The following is a 20,228-nucleotide window of genomic DNA, read 5'->3' on the forward strand; positions in this document are numbered from 1 at the left end:
AGACCGTCACGCCACGTACTCGAGACGATCAGATAGTCATCTTTCATCCCTTTATTAGACTTGGGAAGGCAGGAGATGAGCCTAACAATGTCGGATCGGGATTTAAGGTAAAATCTCGCTCCTTTTTATTTGACACTCGTACATATGTACTACGTCAAGCCAGGTGAGTTCCAAGCCTAGGTGACGGTTCAAATCATCAACTGCTCCTAAGATCCTAAAGATGTTAGGCGCACACTGATCGGGACTAAGCCTATGGTTTCGGAGATAGTCTCTGGTAATGGGACCTATAGGGATAGTTATTCCCCCTTCTAAGAAAGCGATGATGGGGATTATAACTTCATCCACCCTTCGATCTGTTAGTAGTTCTTCTGAAGGACAGTATCTCAAACCTACATCTTGAGGTATGTGATATGTTGCCCTAAATTTCTCTATCTTGGCAGGGCTATCCACCATATACTTAAATCTACCCATCTCAGTTAAATAAAAAAGAAGAAATACTAAATGCAGTGATTGGGGAGTGAATATTCGAAGGTCGAGGAAGTTGGTTGAAGAGAAGATGAAAGGTTTGAAGAAATGGGACTTACACGAACTGAATTGGAGAATGATCTTTAAATCCGTAGGGAGATTCTCACGGATTCTTGGAAGAAATGAGGTTGATGATTTGAAGAACTTGGTGGATTTGAATGCTCGAGTTCGTTGGAGAATCTAAGAATTTGCGAAGTAAAGGAGAAATAACCTCCTTTGAGGCTTTATATAAGGGCTAGCGAATGGGTAGGAGTTATCCCACCCAAATTCTGAGGAAAAACATCATCTGTTGGATCGATGGTCCACCATTGGATGCAAGAGACAAAACGCTGCCTGGAGTAATTAATAGTGCTTCGTAAATACTGAAACATCAGCACCAATGATGAAGCGCCTAAATCTAAGCTCACACACGTGTAAACTCAAGTAATTTTCGTATTTTTAGCCTTTATTTTATGTGACAAATCAAAATCCTATTTTTCCTCCTCGGATGTGAGGGAAAACTTAAAATTTTAAGGGGCTATTGTGGGGATAAAAGCCCAAATTCATGTATTGGGCCTAAGGCCCTATTTGAAGACTAAAAGTGTGTTTGAAGAATGTGTCAATTTTCTGAAAGGTATGTCCTCCTTGGACATGATGAATATCAATCAAGTAAATACCTGGGGGGCTTGAATGACCTTCCTAGCAATTCCAAGATAAAGTTAAACTTCAGGTGCATATGAAGATGATAAGAACAGAGAAATATCTAAAGGGAAAAGCTGCTACCATCGCATTAAATGCACTGCAACAACTTTTCTGGCCGTATTAATGTGGAGAAGACCCTTGAACAGTGCAGTCTCAACTACTGCCACTCAGGGAGTACTGACGAAGATACCTGATGGGACGTATATTCAAGTGAATGTTTAGATGAAGAATAAGTGTACAACTAGGATAGTCTAAGAGAGAACTATATAAGCATAAGAGACCTCTTACAGATGGGAGGATCAAAAGAAGGAAAAAGAAAGGAAACAAGAGTGACTGTAGCTCTGATAATTGTATTACCCTTTCAAACACTAATTTATCTCTTCGGACATCAATCTATTTGAATTTCACTTGTGTTTTTATACTTGTTCATCCTTTGTTATCTGCACGAGACGTTGCTGAGATCACTCAGTCTAGCTTTTTCACCCACTCTCTACAAATCCATTGTGTTGGGCTTGTTGGGCTCATATCCCATATCTTTTGGGCTTGGGCTACAAACTGAGACCCTACAGATGGCTACATTGATATATATGTTCCTATAATCACAGAGAACAAAATTTATAATTTTCAATTTTTTCTCTAAACTTTATAATTTTATAAAATTTATTGTGTTTGATAATGGATAAAAAAATTAGGGAAAATTATAAAAACTTGGATTAAATCATATATGGATGCACTACTCTGTTCCTACGGTAAAAAAGTATGTAATTTAAAATTCACCCAAATTCTTGTTTTCCGCCTTGTATTATTTTCTATAATTGTTTCTATTGGTGTGATAAATGGTTAAAAATGATGAAATTTATAAAACTATGGAGAAAAAAAAAAGGGAAGCCACATTAATTGGTATGTTCCTACGTATTAATGTATTAAATGCACATTTGTTCCACATTTTTGTTGTTGTACTCTAATGGCCTGTTTGGAAGTAGAGATGGCCATGGGTAGGGTATGGATCGGGTATACCTATACCCTACCTGAAATGTTTGCCCATGGATACCCGGTGTTAGGGTACTTTTTTTTACACATAATTTTATTTGAGTACCATCTATTTATTTTAAAAATACACATATCCTATTCTATTTAAAGCCCAAGAATACTTATGCTTGACAATATTTGAAAAACTCATGATCCAAATCCATGACAGAACAATTTTATCAATGGAATTCAAATCTATAATCGAAACCCATGGTTTAAACCCATGGTAATTTATTTATCCAAAAGCCTAATCCTCATTGGCAATATTTGAAGCCCAATCTTCATTGGCAATATCAAAGCCCAATTTTCATTGGAAACATCAAAGCCCAATTCTCTTTGGCAAATTCAAAAGCCCAATCTTCATTGGCAATATCAAAAGCCCAATCTTTATTGGAACTATTTTATCAAAAAAACCCGAGATTATTAACACTTGGCAAAGAGAAAAGTATCATGGCATAATTATTGCTTAAGTATTACTATGGCAAAAAACCATGACAACTATTTTATAAAAGCTCATAGGGAGTTATCTTGAAGAATATGTTCTCACATTATAACCCATGAAACATATGGTTATCACTTGCATCACAACATCCATAAAATATATCTTCAACGCTCATGGAAAATACTCGATCCCACAAACTTATTATTTAAATTATGATGTGACTATTAGAAGCCATGAACGTTATTTAATGGAATCCATCATAGTAAAAGTTATTTTCAGAGGTATTTTGAAAACTTGTCATATTGTTTCAGATATTACAATTGCAAGTATCTATGAAAACCCAAAGAATATTTACTAATAAAAGTCCATGAGGAAGGAAAACCCATGGCAACATGTGTTGTTGATTTTGTAGGATGCACACAACTCGACCCAAAGAAACTAGCCCAAGTGAACAAGCCCAATCTAAGAGATCCCAGCAAGAGGCAGAGGATTGAAAGTATGCAAAAAAGCCCTTGTTCATCCTTAACCAAAGTACAACAAGAGAACCAAGTCCTTAAGAATAAACTAGAGGTTTTTCAATTAGCTTTTGGTCACTCTCTACCTGACGTGAACAGTACCCGAGGCTTGTAACATCAGCTGAAGTCTAAAGGGTGATGAGACTCCATCATCTTTTTCAAGACTGCACCTTCAGCGGAAGGGGAGCTGAAACCATATTATTCAAATTTCAGCAAATTGATGCTATAAATGTTACAAACGTTCAAGACATGATTCATGTGCCAAGCCCATGAATCCTAAAGGGGAAAAAATTGGGAACATGTGGTTTGGAGGGCATAAAGGGATATCCAGCGGAACCCTCTGAAGTGGGCTTAAACTTTGACACCTGGCTTGGGGTGTCGAATCCTACTTCTTAGGGTCCAAATCTCAGTTGCAGCACTAAGATTCTTCCTTAATACTTGCCTTAATCCCATTGGCTGAACACAATCTCAGCAATATTAGTATTTAATGCAAGATTACCCAAAATATTACCTATGTGGACATTACCCAAAGAAGCAAAACAGCCCCAAAACCAAATCTCCCATTTTTAGGCCAAATCCAGGTTATTAACTCAGCTGTCTGGCTTCCTTGAATCAGAGCTACGTTTTTTGGATTCTTGGTGATTAATGCTTCTCTAAAAACTTCATTATAAAAGTATAAGCATCTCAACCCACAAACCAACAGCCACCTCCTTCTGAGACTTTGGGGTTCGTTTGCCATTTTTGCTGGTGGTTTAGCTCTCCTTAAGTTCACCACTCATCATCTTTAGCTTACACCCATCTAATCCCAGATATTCTTCTCTCCCTTACACTACCACAACTCATAAATGTCTTCTAGTGAGTCACAAACAGACCATTACTCATAAAAGACCTCAGTCTCAACATCTCTCCCATACCACTCACTCAAAAGACAGACCTCATTCCACTCGTCCATGCCTTATAAATACACACTCACCAAAATTTTAGATAAATATTTGCTGCACTGAGCTGAGGATCTTTCTCTCCCTTCACACCATGCCAATTAATCCTCCTTTTCTTTTTCCTATGGAACTTTTGATGTTTACTTTTTATTTTATTGAAGAATATGATGTATTTGTAACGATCGAACTCTTCCCTCACATTAATCTAATAATAGTTGAAAGCACAATAAATTCCTCTTGAATAAAACACATAAGGACCTAAAATTTGCTTAAATTTATCTAATTGTTGATTGCTGGACAGTATAATTTTACCCTTGTTGTTGGACAGTTTATCTCTTTGGACTTAAGTGAAACATTATCCTTACCGCTGCAGAATTTATTTCCTTTGGACTATCAGAACATGACCACTAATATACTAACTAAGTATTATAAAGTATTTCTTTTTATTGGGCTTTTGTTGTTGATTTGTTAAATGCAGTCTTTGTTTCCTTGCTTGGGTAGGCTTGTCATCACACCGATAGCCTTTGGGTCTCATCTCAAGAGCCCATAGTTGAGTTTCGATTTGGTTTCCCAACATCTTATTCAGAGGCATCAATTTCCCCCTCGACACCCGGATACCAATACCCATTATTATCCATACCCAATTCTTACCCGGATTTATTATCCATGGATATCCATACCCTACCTGAAACCCATTTAATTTTTTCTTTTTAAAATCCAAAAACATTTTAACTTAAAAATTAACCAATAGCTTTATCTTAAAAAAGAAAAAACTAATCAATAACTTTGAAATAAGATATTCCATTAAAAAAAAGAAAAAACTTTGAAATTAGATGTATCTACGAAATTGAAACACATGCCCATGAGACTTTTTAATTTTTTCTTTTCATCTCTTTTTTCTTTCATTTTCTCGGCAAACAAACAGCCCTTTGATTTCTTTTTCTTTTTTTTTTTCTTGGAAAAATAACAATCTTTTTTTCTAGGCAAACAATTAGTGTGCTTTGTTTTTGATTTACACCCAAAGTTTTTAGTGCATCATCTAACAAACGAAGTATAGTAAAATATAAGCTTAAAAAAAAAATTAATGACTCCAGGTTCGAAAGCCCCAAACGAGTTTCAAATTGACATAACAATCAAATACACATTGAGAAAGTAAAAGAGTGTTTCTTTATATGACAATCGGCAAGGTTTTGGAGAAACCCATTCATGAAATTAAACCCATGAAAAGAAATGGACATCAAGGTTGTACAAAAGCCCCAAGACTCCAAAATTTCTCTTTTCCTTCAAGTTTTTCTCAGCAACCAAACACAAATAAAGAGATAGAGAGGGAGCAAAATGTATGGAAACCACGAACAGTGAGATCGTTGGTGGGTCCATAAACAGTTTTGTCGGTGTCTCCAAAGTCTAGAGCAACGACGGTAGGTTTACTCTGGTGATGCATGGTTCAATATCCTCTGGGTTGAGAGGGTTTATTCGGAGATGGAGAAGACCAATGTAGTGGTGGTACTGGTGATCGGAGGAATGAGTTCAAGGTACTGGGCCATGGAGGCGCGGGTGAGAGAAAGAGAGAAAGTGACAATGAGGATGGAGGCTCAAGTGAGAGTAGGGATGGCAATTTTTGCCCGACTTGCGGGTACCCTGCGCGGCCCGACCCTAATGGGTCGAGTTTTACCTGATCCGATAAGGAATAGGGTTGGCTTTGGGTTTTTAAAAAAAACCCAAACCGGGTCCGGGTTTTTACAAAAATTCGGCTCGAACCCGGACCCAACCTGACCCGGTTATATATATAATTTATAATTTATAATTCCTCAAATACCCTCATATATATATATATATATATAATGTTATAAACCCTAAAATTTCTATTACTCATCCTCATTGCATTTTAGCTCACACAACCCGCCTCTCTCATCTNAAAGAGTTAGGTTTTTTATTTTATTTTATTTTATATATATATATATATATATGGGTCGGGTATGGATATTATCCATAACCGACCCAAACTATTCGGTCATATCCATACCCTACCCGATTAAGTTCTACCCATAAAGAACTGGGTATTACCCAAAACATTTGGATCGGGTAGGGTAGGATATCCATTACCTAATGGGTATGGCCATCCCTATTTGGAAGTTAGAGAGGGAGGAGAGTAGAGGGGAGGAGAGTAGTGGGGAGGAGAGTAGAGGTGAATGATTATCCTCCACCTTGTTTGGATGTTTTTAAAAATTAGTAAGGGGGAAGGGAGTAATTAGCCCTTCCTTTTGTTTGGATGTTTTAAAAATTAGGATGTAAAAGAGAAGAAATGATTTAAATAGACAAATTTACCCTATTTGAAAATGGACTTGCAACATTGGTTTATGATTAAATTGTTAGATTAAATAATTATTTAATCAACATTCTCATTCCATTAAATACCACTAATAAAAGTAAAAAAAAAATTAAAAATTAAATACCACTCGTGGGGGTAGGGGCCCAAAGCTAGATATTGGACCTTGGGCTTTATCTGATGACGTTGGTATGTCTGAGGAGAGGCAAATGGTTGTGAGGTTTCCAATTTAAAGCCTCATGAGTAAGAAATGAATAGAAGGCAGTTCGAGGAGTAATTCCTCCTTGGCTACGGTAGATACGTCTCAAGTATGAATTCCCACTACGAAAATGACCTCCATAAAATCTCCAGTGGTGGGAGCGTGCCTCACAAACACACAAGAATGAAGGGAACTCAAAAATATTTGAGGAAAAGCTGCTATCACCGCATTAAATGCATTGCAGCTACTTTTTAGCCGCATTTATGTGGAGAAGACCCCTAAACATTGTTTTCTTGGCAACCGCAACTCATAGAAAGCCAAAAGGGTGTCTGATGGAACGGGCACTCAAGTAGTGGCTTGGATGATTGAGAAATGAAGGGTCAAGATCACCGAGAAGGGGTATATAATGTAAGAAACCCCCGAGGAAAACGGATCAGAAAATCAAGTAACAGATACTGTAGCAATCTAGAACCAGACTTGTAATGGAGCCTTAAGAGCAATATTTAAGAAACCAGTCTCCCCGGACTTGGCCGAGGACTTTATTTCTTTAGTACATACCTCTTATCTGTCTTTCTTCATCATCCAAACCTAGTGGTTCGTTGCTTAACTCACTAAGGCCCAGTTCTTCAGCCCATTCTTTACAAATTTATTGTTGGGCTTAGGCCGTAAAACGTGACCCTACACCACTAATTATTTAATAATTGTCATATAGATTTCACCCAAGTGATAATATATTAACGATTACCAAAAAATAAAAATCAAAAATCAAAATTAAATATATAAAAATTTGAAATAAAGTAAAGAGGGGACCTAAAGGATCAAAGAGATATGAATCTGATCTTTGTGATCCTCAGAAGAAGATGATGGAAGCAGTGACCGAAGCTCCGGCAGAGTGAACCATGGAAGCGACGGTGCTGGTGTTGGAGGAAACTGTTTTGTGGCACGACGATATGATTCTGAGTGAGTTTGGTAACAAAATGTTGTTCTTTGCCTTTATTTTCTTCATCTTCACCACAACCATACAGTAACGGTTACAGTTACAACAACAACAACGCTACTGTTAACAACTACCACCAACTTGTCGGAGCTACTCGGTCATTCACCTCCTTCCGCCACCTCCACTACTGCCTCTCACAATAAAACTAATTCCACTTCTGCCTTCGCCGATGATGAACATCTCCTCCGATCACCATTGATGATCAGATATCTCATCTGATTACTTCAACACGACAGAAAAAAAATATCGCAACACAAACACACACACACATACATCAAAGAGATGTATGTTTAGCTTCAGTGTCAGGGAAAAGTGAGATTCTTTTTTATTTTTTATTTTTTTATTCACTTTAAATTTTCTCAGGAAACAAACAAAGATTATTTATATAATCGGTTTGTAATTTTGTTAATTTATAAAGGGTAAATTAGAGAATTTATTTGGTCAATAATTTATTTACTCTACTCTCCCTCCAAATCTCTTCAATTTGGTCAATAATTTATCTACTCTACTCTCCCTAATTTATCTACTCTACTCTACTCTCCTTCCAAATCTCTTCAATTTGGTCAATAATTTATCTGCTCTACTCTCCCTCCAAATCTTCAATTTGGGAGAATTAAAAATGAGAGGTTAGAGGTAGTTAAAACCCTTCAAACCCCTTCCCTTCCTTCTTTAAAAAACTTCCAAATAAGGTAATTGAATTACTCTCCCTCTCTTTACTCTACTCTCCCTCCTTTTTTAAACTTCCAAACAGGCCATAATAGTTTTTATTGAATTTAAGGCATAAAATGGATAACTGGAACATTGTTGAATTAAATTTAAGGGTGGGAAATTGTGAAAAATAACACGACAATTTTTAAATAGAAATTATATGCTACTGGAACTATTTTTTTTTGCTGAAGATGCTACTGGAACTTAGCTTCACATTACTTCCTCAAAAAAGAAAAAAAGAAAAAAAAAAAAGCTTCACATTAAATAACAAGTTTCAAGAAATTTAATTGCATTAATGCAAAAAAAGAAAGGAATTTAATTAGATGGTACATTTTACTATGATTTTTCTTTGGTAATTACTCCCAAAAAACAAATGCTACGGCTACGGCTATGCCTATATGTATCAGTATCTCTATCCTCTAATCAAGTTCCAATTAGTGTCTAAACTGGTTTATTTATTGTAGTGTAGAATAAGAATAGGCTGTACTGGTTTAGAATAGAATTTCTTGCGGAAGAACCAGAATTCAATTGTGTGTTCTTTCTTTTTTTGAAATGAGAATATGGAAACAAGTGAAATTGAATTACAACAGAGGAAAAGTACAAGAAGCCAGCAAGGCAGAATTAAGGAGGGTCTTGATAGCAAAGTTGCTGGAGCAGAGGAGGGGGCATTCGCTATATCCCTTCCAAACTTGTGAGGTTCTAGAAGACCTTGCAAAGGCAGCAAGGTCATGAGTGTCTCTGTATTTTTTTTTTTTTTTAAATTTTTTTTTAGAGATAATTACAACATGCTACTAATCTTGCAGTTTAAATCATTTTTTCCCTAAGCCCTCAATATTTTGTACATGTGGAGGTGCCAATTCAGCTACAAGACCTTTGACTGTTGTATCCCTCTTCAATTGTGTGTTTAGTTGCTAAGAAAATAAAAGAGAAAATAGCCAAATAATTTTTTTTAGGGGAAATTATATTTTGTTCACCTGTGGTTTGTCTTAAAAACACTTTGCCTACCTGTGGTTTAAAAATTGATATTTTACCCACCTGAAGTTAGCTCTGTTTGTCTGCTGTTACCTAACTCTGTTAAAAACAATGGTAAATTTGTATTTTTGTTATCTTTTTATGTCCCTCTCTTCTTAAAACATAAAAAACTAAAAAATCAAGGGGAAAGAAAATCTAAAAGCTATATTTTGTAAAAATTAAAACTTTTACATCTTCTTTTCATGTATCAACTTTTAAATTTCTATTTTAACACATTGAAAAAAGTGTTAGCAAAAATCACCCAATTAAAATTAAGCCAAAAGGGTCTCAAAAGAATGCAAAAATCATTTCATAAAAACTACAAAAGCAAATTACTTTCCACTGCCGATGAATGTGTCGGAAGTAACTTTATTCTCGTTCCAAACCATGATTTTTATCTCGACATAACCTTCAATTAACTCCAACTTAAATTTGTGGTTGAATGTCGGATTCTTACCACCATCTGTATACAAATAAAACCAAAAAAACGTCTAAAAAAAAAATCTTTGAGTTTGAATTCAGATCTGACAGAGAATTTGGTACAAACCAGTACAAGTTTTAGTGCGATAATTGGCACCCAACAACTGCACCAAACCAAAAACGACATTGAACAAGAGTGATATACATGGAGATAGATGTGATTAGGTATTATTTTTGTTGTTTTTGTGGTTATTATCTTCATTAGAGTTTAAAGCCGTAAAAAGAAAGGGATTGAAGAAGGGCCATAGAAACTATTACCAGTGACCTCACCTATTTTGTTTTGAATGCCAGTAATCGACATGATAGATATAAATTCAGCAGCTATTTTGTTGGAATTTGATAAACCCTCGTATAGTATTACTGCAGCGATTTGGTTGGATTTTTCATTAATATATCTTGAGGAGTTCAGTACAATATTGTCCTGACCTGAGGCATTTGCCAGGTATCAACTTTTTGTTTGCTAACATAAATAGAAGATTTTTTTTTTTTTTTGATGGGACATAGATAGAAGATTTAAAAGTTAGTATATGAGTTTAAAGCCTTCTCACAACATTCAAGAGTTACCGCTTTTGCATGTTGTGAGTTGTGTGATATTAAACTCGGTTTTTCCACTTTTTGTATGTGTTTGTTGTCTTGTGTCTTTCTCCAAAAAAAAAAAATGTTAGTATATGAAAAGAAGATGTAAATGCTAGATTTTAATTTTTTACAAAATCTAGCTTTTAGATCTTCTTTTTCTTTGATTTTTTAGTTTTTTTTTAAAATATTTTGAGAGGATAGAGACATTAAAAGGTAACAAAAATACAAATTTACTCTTTCTTTTAACAATGGTGGGTAATGTGAGACAAATGGAACTAATTTTAAATGGGTAAAATATTAATTTTTAAACTACAGATAGTTAAAGTGTTTTTCGAATAAACCACAAGTAGACAAAGTGTAATTTCCTATTTTTTTAATTCATTTTTCTTTTCTTTAAAATTAAGTAATTAATTAATTTAATTTTTAAATATAAAGGCTGATATGACTTTTTTTTTTTTTTTGGTAAAATCAAATTTTAATCATTATTAAAATATTTATTCGCCATATTTTATGTCACGTTTCACATAAATGTTTTTCGTTACCATTTTTCTTTATAAATATTGAAAAAAAAAAAAAAAAAAAAAAACGAAAATGATCGTCACGCTAACTTTAATGCAGCTAATCGAGTTATTAATTGGCTTGGAAAAAAAAAAAATGGGTGGTGGCCGAGGCTCATGGCCAAAATTCGTATGGCGTACGCGTATTTAGAAACTTGCTTGTATCAAAATTTTGATAGGAAAAGAGAAAGAAATTTGGTAAACACCGGCACTCCCGTCCTCAATCCAATCCAATCCAATGACAAATTGGAGAGACTTTGGAGCACGCTGTGGGGACCTTTTACTGGTCTACGGCTATATATACTTTGATTATGCTGAGGCCTTTTTCAATCCAAGTTCAAAAAGTCAGTGTTGAATGCACCATCTGTTGTAATTGGGGTATGCAGTAGTAGTGTGTTTTGCCTTGCCATTTGTATTGGCTTGCTTTGGTTTTATGGTAAGTTTTGTTTTTGTTGATGTAGGAGGGAGGTTTCCCTTTGCTAATTTACTTTGAGTCTTTCTTTGTCATTTGTGTTTTGTTTCTATAAATAAAAACTGAATTGAGTGTAGAAGAGAATGCATCGGCGCCCGGTTCTGCCATTGGGAGTTAAGTTCGATCCAACGGATGGTCAATTGATTTCGGGTTATCTTGGTCCACAGGTTCGAGGAGAGAGGTTGGCTTGGAACGCTATTGGGTTTTCCGATCTAGTTTATATAAAGCCACCGTGGAAGTTCTGTACTGATTTGACAGCTTTTCCGGGCGATGAAAAACACTATTTCTTCACTGAGCTAAAGAAGATGAAGCATAATCGTGTGGTTCGTACTGTTGATTCTTATGGGACCTGGCACGAGAGTTCCAGCAAGAAGATATTTGGCAGGAATAATTATATTAATAATAACAATGGGATTATCGGGTTCAAGAAATTGTTGAATTTTAAGGTGAAGGGTGAGGGTAAGGAGATGAAGACCACTGATTGGTTAATGCACGAATTCAGTCTGCCTGAAAAGGAAACTAACCTAGTTCTCTGTGTAATTCAGAAAAAGAAGAAGAAGAAGGAGGAGATGGGTTCGGCCTATGACACATACCACGAATTTGACCCCATGTCTTTTCTAGATCCCGATTCTCCAACCTCTGCCGGCGGAGATCCAAGCCCTGCCCCTGCCTTGGATTCAGAAGAAGAAGAAACCCAGCCAAGCAAGAAGATGCGGTCCGACCCTAAAATTGATGATGATCCGTTCCCTGGTGGAGATCCATGCTCTGCTCCTGCCCCTGCCCCTGCCCCTGCCCCTGCCCATGATAATCACTTAGAATTGCAAGTCTTGGATTCAGAAGAAGAAGAAAAAACCCGGCCAAGCTCCGACCCTAAATTGGATGATCACCCGGTCTCTGTTGCTAGTAGTAGTGTTGATCTTGCACCTGATTTTTTTGAGGAATTAACTGCGGATTTACTTGAAGTATCTGATTTACCTGATGATGAATCTGGTTTACTTGATGTATTACTTGATGATCCATTTGGCTTACGTGATGATGTACTTGGCTTATCTAATGCTGTATTTGGCTCACCTGATGATGATTTCTTTGATTTTCAAGCACCTCTTTTTTTAAGTAATTCGTAGGCAGGTGTTAAAGCCTTTTAGATGAGAGATTCTCTCTCTTTTTTTTTTCTTTTGGATTCAGAAGAAGAAACCCGGCCAAGCAAGAAGATGCGCGCCGACCCTAAATTGGATGATCACCCGGGTAGTAGTGTTGATCTTATACCTGAATTTTTTATGGAATTAACTGCGGATTTACTTGAAGTATCTGGTTTACTTGGTGATGTATCACTTGATGATGCATTTGGCTTACCTAATGATGTATCTGGTTTACGTGATGATGTACTTGGCCAATCACTCCAGTGGCCAATATTTTAACTGTTTCTTTTATCCTGTATTTTTGCCTTGTTTATTACAAGAGTTGGAGATCGGGAAATGTAAGAGACATTTAAGTTTTTTTAGCCACGTAATACTGCGTTTGAATATGGATGGTGATGTCTAACTGTTTTTTGTTACCAGATCATGGAGGAGGTTGTTTTCTTATTTTTGAAGTATGTTGGTCTTTCAGGGTGACTTATAGTTAGTTCATACTTAGCCATGCCTACCTTTTCTTTTCAGATAGTGATAAAAACTATGCCTACTTTTGATTCTACTTAAAATGTGCCGGATGAAAGGACATCCTTGTCTGAGGAGGAGGAATTGACAAAAGCATATTCAATTTGTCCCGATGAAGAGACAACCTTCCAAATCCAATCTAGCTAGCTCATTGAGGTAAAAACCAAATGTAGCTATTATTTTTTTTTTTCTTCTTTATCCTTAATATTTTTGTCCAGCTTGTTGATTGTTACTCTTGTTTAGTGTGTACAATAAATGTGTACTGTGTAGTCTTTTTTTGGGGGGTGTGGGGGAATCAGTCGTACAAAATAAGCTTATCTCATTTTATCAGGTTGTCTACGGAACTACAAAAGCTGCATACTGGGTTTCTTTACATGGTATTAAATGTGTACAATAGATGTGCTGCAACTAAGTGTACTGTGTAGTCTTTTTTTTTTCTTTTTTTCTTTTTTTGGGGGGTGTGGGGGAATCAGTCGTACAAAATAAGCTTATCTCATTTTATCAGGTTGTCTACGGAACTACAAAAGCTGCATACTGGGTTTCTTTACATGTTTCTGCGGTTATCCAAATTTTAAGACTTGCTCACTTGATAATTCAGCTGGTGGTCTAGTAGGTACTCTCTCTCTTTTGTGGAGGTAGGCCATGACCTGTCTTTGGACTTTCATTATCTACTTTCCTTGAAGGTCTGTATGCATTTATGGATTATTAGAATACTCAAACAGTGTTAGGAGAACTGTTCATACAGTTCCAATGAAGAATGACATTGTCGATGCATCTTACTCCTCACATAAAGTAATCTTTTATTTTTTTTGTGTCCCAAATACAGGTCATGCCCTACTTCCTCGCATACAAGTAATCTTAGAGTTATGTGTTATTACCTTATCCTATCAACTAAGTTGAAATTCCATTCCTCATTTTTAGGTCATATTTTTGGTGGTAGTTTGCAGCCACAAAGAAGTTTAAAACTTTAAATCCTATTATTTAATAGAGAATTATGATTCTCTAGAGTTGCTAGAGTAATTTTTCGGTGTTGTTCTTAAAATCCTATCCACTTCTTAGATTCTTTCTGTTCATTATTGTTAAATATAACATTATTATTAGCAACGTAATGTGTTATATCATGTTGTGTATGCTAGAGTGAATGCGAAAGGGAAAGCATAGAATAGGAACACTGAAAACACGAAGGTTACATGGTTCAGCCTTGTCGGCCTACATCCACGAAGGAATCCCTTAAGGGCTACATCTTTATTGTATAAGAGTGTAGTACAATAACCTGTGTTATAATGAACCCTAACATGAATATATATAGGCGACTAAAACCTAGACTACTAATACAAGCAGGAATGGGCTTGAGCCTATTATATTGGGCTAATATGTCTAATATATCTCTAACACTCTCCCTCAAATTCAAGGCGGAAGTTCGATGAAGGCTTGAGGTTGGATAAGCATGAGAAGATCACTTGGAAATGCCATAAAGAATGCCTTTGAAGAAACCACAATGAAGAATGTGCCAATTGACCAATTTTGGAGTTTCAAATGAAAAAACGGAGTCCAAAATTGAAATCTACACGAAAAACTGAGCAAGATAGGCAATTTCGGAAAGTTTAATTTTTGGTCAAAAGTCAACGCAAAAGTCAAAGTCAGTAGAAGTCAAAGTCAATGAGTCCTAGTCAAAGTCAATGGTCAGTGCTCACGGGTCAGATCTGGGTGGTCCAGGTCAGGTCGGTCTAGGTCAACATCAGCTAGGTGACGTGGTGCTGACGAGGCGACATTGCTGACGTGGCGAGCTACGTGGCTAATGACATGTCTAGGGCTGACTTGGCTGAAGCTTACGTGGCTTTTGCTGGCATCATCAAATGACGTCATATTATGCTGACGTAGTTCTTCGACGCGTGGATGGCGTGTGAGATCTCCACCGGCGCGTGCAGGAGATGCCAGAAACATGACGGCGCGTGTGAGCGAGATAACGGTTGGACTTCTTGGGTTTTGTAGATCGGCAAGCCACGAGTTTGACAGAGCAGCGCGTGTGGTCGTAATCCTATTTGAGATTCGAGATTTGTGGCGGTGCGTCGGTATTTTTCGGAGCCAACTGCGGAGCGTAGAGGCGCGTGGTTAGGTTTCGGGTGACCGGATTTCTAGGTTTTCCTTATGGGAGGTTGAGGAGCACGTATGTGGGGTTGATTTCGTCAGGCGATGGCTTGATTTGCATAGATCTAATCAGGAGAGGCACGAATTGCTTGGGCTTGAAGATTTGGACACAGCAGTGAGCCATGGTGGCTGCGAGATACCATGGAGTCTAGATCCAGCAGACAAGCATGTGTGACTTCTGGTGGTGGTGTGCATGTGAGAATCTTCTTTGCTTGCTAGAGATATTTGTTTGATGCCAAGAACGAAGTTTGGCTCTGATACCATATTAAATATAATTATTATTAGCAACGTGATGTGTTATACCATGTTGTGTATGCTAGAGTGAATGCGGAAGGGGAAGTATAGAATAAGAACACTGAGAACACGAGGGTTACGTGGTTCAACTTTGTCGGCCAACATCCATGGAGGAATCCTTTAAGGGCTACATCTTTATTGTATAAGAGTGTAGTACAATAACCTGTGTTACAATGAACCCTAACATGAGTATATATAGGCGATTAAACCCTAGACTACTAATACAAGTAGGAATGGGCTTGGGTCTATTACATTGGGCTAGGGCCTATTACATTGGGCTAATATGTCTAATATATCTCTAACAATTATATAATAAGTGGATTGAATCATTGGAACCCCAAGAAATAGCATAATCTGTTAGGAATCATGTCACGTGAAACAGAAATCACTATTCACTAGCCCCTCTCACTAGGGGTTTGAAGTTTGAAGGTATAAAGAGGTAGTTTGAATGTCCGCTTTTGCTTGGCGCCCCCCCCCCCCCTTCAAATTAGCTATTTTATTTCCCCCTCTTCAAATTAGCTATTTTATTTGCATGCCCGTATTTTAGAGTTTATAGTTGGCCCCCCTCAAATTTTTGGATTGGTCCAAATAGCCCAAAAGAAACTAATTACTTAGCCCTTTCTTTGGACCCATGGCCCCTTTATATTCCAAATATAACACAACAAAAAATTTACAAATCACCAATATCATAATTCAATAACTCATAACCAAAAAAATCTCATAGAAAAAAAAAATTCCCTTACGGGGGTGACAATAATTTATATAACTTTTTAATTAATTTATAAATTATGAAAAAGTCAATTACAATATTTAAATTTTTTTCAAAAGATAAAATGTAAAATTTTTTTAGAAGCCAATATTGATAATGTAGTATTGCCAACTTTTAATATTAATATTTCAATTTTTTAAAATCCTCAAACAAAGTTTTGAAAACTTCATTAGTGTGATTTTTAGTTGCATCCAAAAGTATGAGTTTATCATATTGGTTAGTTCGTCAATGTGATAAAATCAACATATTAATTCTAATTATCCAAAATTTGGAGATCCGAAGTCGTCTTCTTTTTTTATTCTTCTTCGAAAAGGTTTGAATATCATATTGTAACTTTCAACTTTTTTTGTTCATATTATTTCCTTCTTGACTTAAATATTTATGGTAATAAAGTGCAATTGTTTTGTCTACCATGATTTTTTTTTTTTAATAAACTATGTCACTTGAAATTTTTTTGGTTCATGCTTTCGCCCCCTAGGTTCAAATCCTGGTTCCGTCCTTGGGCACTTGACATCATGTTTTGATATTTTTTTCCCTTGTCAACATCTGTTTATTAGAATACTTTCGTAGAAAAAAATTGGTCATTCTATTTCTAAATTTAGGTTTTGTAAAAAATGAATACAACCGCAGGGTTTTTATTTATTTATTAATAACAAAGGTGGACAATAAGCGTAGAGCTCCTGAGTCACCTATTAAAGCTGAAATATGTGGAGCATTTATGCTTTCCTGGTAATTTCCTCATCTTAACAAGGACTTTAAGATAATTATGCAGGTTCTCTAAGTTGTGAATGCCCTTAAAAGTCTCACGAGAAGTCCTCATCATCTGCTGCTATTGGAGTTCAACATNTGGAAGTAAAATTTACCATTTTGTCTTACTAAATATATAAACAAAAAGTAACAACATTTATTGTAAAAAAAATTTGTATGGACACTTTATTTATTTTAATAAAATAAGCAAATGCTAAAAGGATATTAAAAAAAAAAAAAAAACAGATTAAAAACAAACAAAAAGAACCAACGTGTAATGTGCAAAATTTCATCCACAAAAAAGAAAAAAAAACAAAAACCAAAACCAAACCAACGTAAATGTACTACTATGCAAACCAAAAGAAATTTTATCCGGGCCAAAAAAAAAAAAAGAAATATAAAGGTAAAAAGTAGAATAAGGCAAAGTTGGCTATTAGACGGAGAAGGTCAATTTTGTCCAACAAACATCTTTCTCATTTTCTCTTCATTTTGGAGAGATTGAATTTTGGTAGGTCTAAAGAGAAAACAGCTGAGTCCCACCACTTTTCTCTCCCCCTCCCCCTTTCAACCAAACATCATTCTCACTCATTTTCTTTCCTATTTTCCTTTTTTTTTTTTTTTTCTATCCTTTCTAAAGTTCACATAACCAAACATACCCTAAGTTTCAGAGAATAATGGCCTTTCACAAAATGATGACAAGTTAGATGGTGGCTAGAATTTACTTTATGCCATTTCCTTAATAATAGCTGGTGTTTTCAAATTTCATGCCTTTTTTTTTTTTTTTCTCGATAAACCATGATTTAAAATTAAAATTAAGGATTTACAAGTCTATTATAATACATATTAGCTTTATCAGCGGCCAAAATAGCCTCCACCACAGATGGTGGGTTACAAAAAACATCAAAACTATACAATGATTGCACTCCCATTTTAGCCAATGCATTAGCGCATTGGTTTGCTTCCTGAAAAGCATGGATCACGCACTTGCAGGGAAAGTCCTTCAAAAGGTTCCTGCAATCAGTTAGAAGTGGTTCCATTAATGAATTTTCAGTGTCATTGTTCAAAAGGATCACAACACTCAAAGCATCAAGTTCAATCATTAGCTGCTGAATCCCCATCTCCTTAGCAAGAATCAACCCATGCCATTTCTGCATCATAAATATACATAACCATACCAAAAATAATCCGTTGTCACCTTTTCTCCCCTAACTTTTTGGGCTATTTCCCAATTTTACTTGTGGAACATTTAATTTATTTCCGCTGGTTTTCTTATCTTATTTCCTGATTTTACATGATTAATTGTTGTAGGATGAACAGATCAGGACCTACAAGGAAGTGGTTGGTTTTAGAGGAGTAGCTAATTAGTTAAATTCTTTTGTTCTGGATTGCCTGAAATTTTCCAAGTTAAGCTGCAAAGCCTTGATTTCTTCCTGTATTTAAGAATTTCGGTGGATCATTATGCACCTTGCTAATGGTTAAGCCTTCCAGCTCTACTGGGTTGAGATTTTGATGGTTATTGCCTTCATGGCTATGTTCCTCAATGATGTAGGATAACCTAGGCTTCCCACCTAGATTAATCCCACTTTAGACCTTGGGCTTCACCACCAAACGTAATACAAATATTGCATGAATAAACATTGAATAATATTAATAATCTTAGGCTTCGCCCCCTAAGGTTGTTTGGATTCACCACCAAACGTAATGCAAATATTGCATGAATAAACATAGAATAAGATTAATAATCTCCTTCATACAAAAAAAAAAAAAAAAAAAAAAATCATCTGAATCTCTATATACAATTTCTAGGAATTCTAAACAATCTCAAATACTAATCAAATGCTAATGATAAACCCAATTAAAGATAAAGATAACACAAATAATAATCTCCACAGATGTGCTATAGTGTGGTGTCCGCACCACTTAATCAATTGATGCCAGAGTTGAACTTAGTGATCTTGTTGCTTTAGATAGGCTATTAATTAATGGGCAGAATGATAGGACGCTGCTTTCACTTTGCCAAGATAGTTTAACTGCTGCTCATTTGATCACAGAAATGAGGGTTCTCCTGAACCTTTTCCAAATGCAGCAGCGGTAAACGTTCAGCCATACCAACAAAAATTCCAGAAGATTGCAAATTTTATTCTTTATTAAGTAATTATTGTTAACCAAATGGAGAAGTAACAGAAAAATTGGTCAGTCCGGGTCATAGAAGCTAAGTCATGCATATTAAGAAAGGGAAAGCCTGGCCTACTTGAGTATCAAGAAATTCCAGTCTGCCCATTTGATTTGGTATTTGTAATCAATCAATCCAGTTATAAATGCGGTCATTCAAGGTAAAATCTAGACCCAGCCTGACCAACCTAATTGGGCTATATATGTGTCTGTAGGTATATATATATATATTGTTGATTCTCAAAAGAAAAAAAAGGTATATATATTGTTACATGTTTATATGTGCATAATTGCGTACTAGGTGTTAAAGATATATTAAAGATATATTAGACATATATATATTAGCCTATAGTATAGGTGCAGACCCACACTTATGTGTGTAAGACAAGTCTTTTACCTACAAGGACGGGCCTAGGATTTTAAGCTAATAAGGGGCCAAAGTATAAAGGAAAAAAAAAAAACTCCAAATAAGCATTCATGTAGTACTAAAAAATTATAAATATACAAAATTGATGTTTTTAAATACGTTAAGATACAATCATTTACCAGTGAAGGCTAAAACAAAAACAAAAACAAAATCATATATATTTTTTTGATACTAGGCTGGTTAAGATTTTTTTTTTTTTTTTTTTTTTTTTTGAAATTAGAGTATTCACAATGGTGGTGCTAAAAATTTTAGTTTTTAGCACCTCAAAAGCTACTTTATTTATTTTATAACATCACTTTATAACACACTTAATATCAAATGTTCTATTTTTTTTATCACTTAATTTAAAATAATATACATAACTCATTAAAGTAATAAAAGAAGAGAGAGAATTTGTGTTTTTTAATTGAAGGAATAAATATAATCTTAATAAAATATTGTATTATACTTTTAACAACTTGCTACAGTCAACTGATATTTATATTAATTTACTATAGTTGTAAAAAATTTAGCTTTATCTTTTCCAATAACACAAGATTTTTATTTTTATTTTTTTGGTG

At 35.4% G+C, this 20,228-nt stretch overlaps 1 protein-coding gene across 1 annotated transcript; it reads left to right on the forward strand.

The window, feature by feature from the left end:
- Positions 1-11,090: 11,090 nt before the first annotated feature.
- On the forward strand, positions 11,091-12,961 carry LOC111997644 (NAC domain-containing protein 2). Its single transcript, XM_024029759.2, has 2 exons — positions 11,091-11,420; positions 11,624-12,961. The coding sequence occupies exons 1-2, from the start codon at positions 11,418-11,420 to the stop codon at positions 12,578-12,580; spliced, it is 960 nt and encodes a 319-aa protein (XP_023885527.1). The 5' UTR covers positions 11,091-11,417; the 3' UTR covers positions 12,581-12,961.
- Positions 12,962-20,228: the final 7,267 nt, after the last annotated feature.

The sequence above is a fragment of the Quercus suber genome, unplaced genomic scaffold (assembly GCF_002906115.3).
Source record: "Quercus suber isolate HL8 unplaced genomic scaffold, Cork oak 2.0 scaffold_284, whole genome shotgun sequence".
Taxonomy (NCBI): Eukaryota; Viridiplantae; Streptophyta; class Magnoliopsida; order Fagales; family Fagaceae; genus Quercus; species Quercus suber.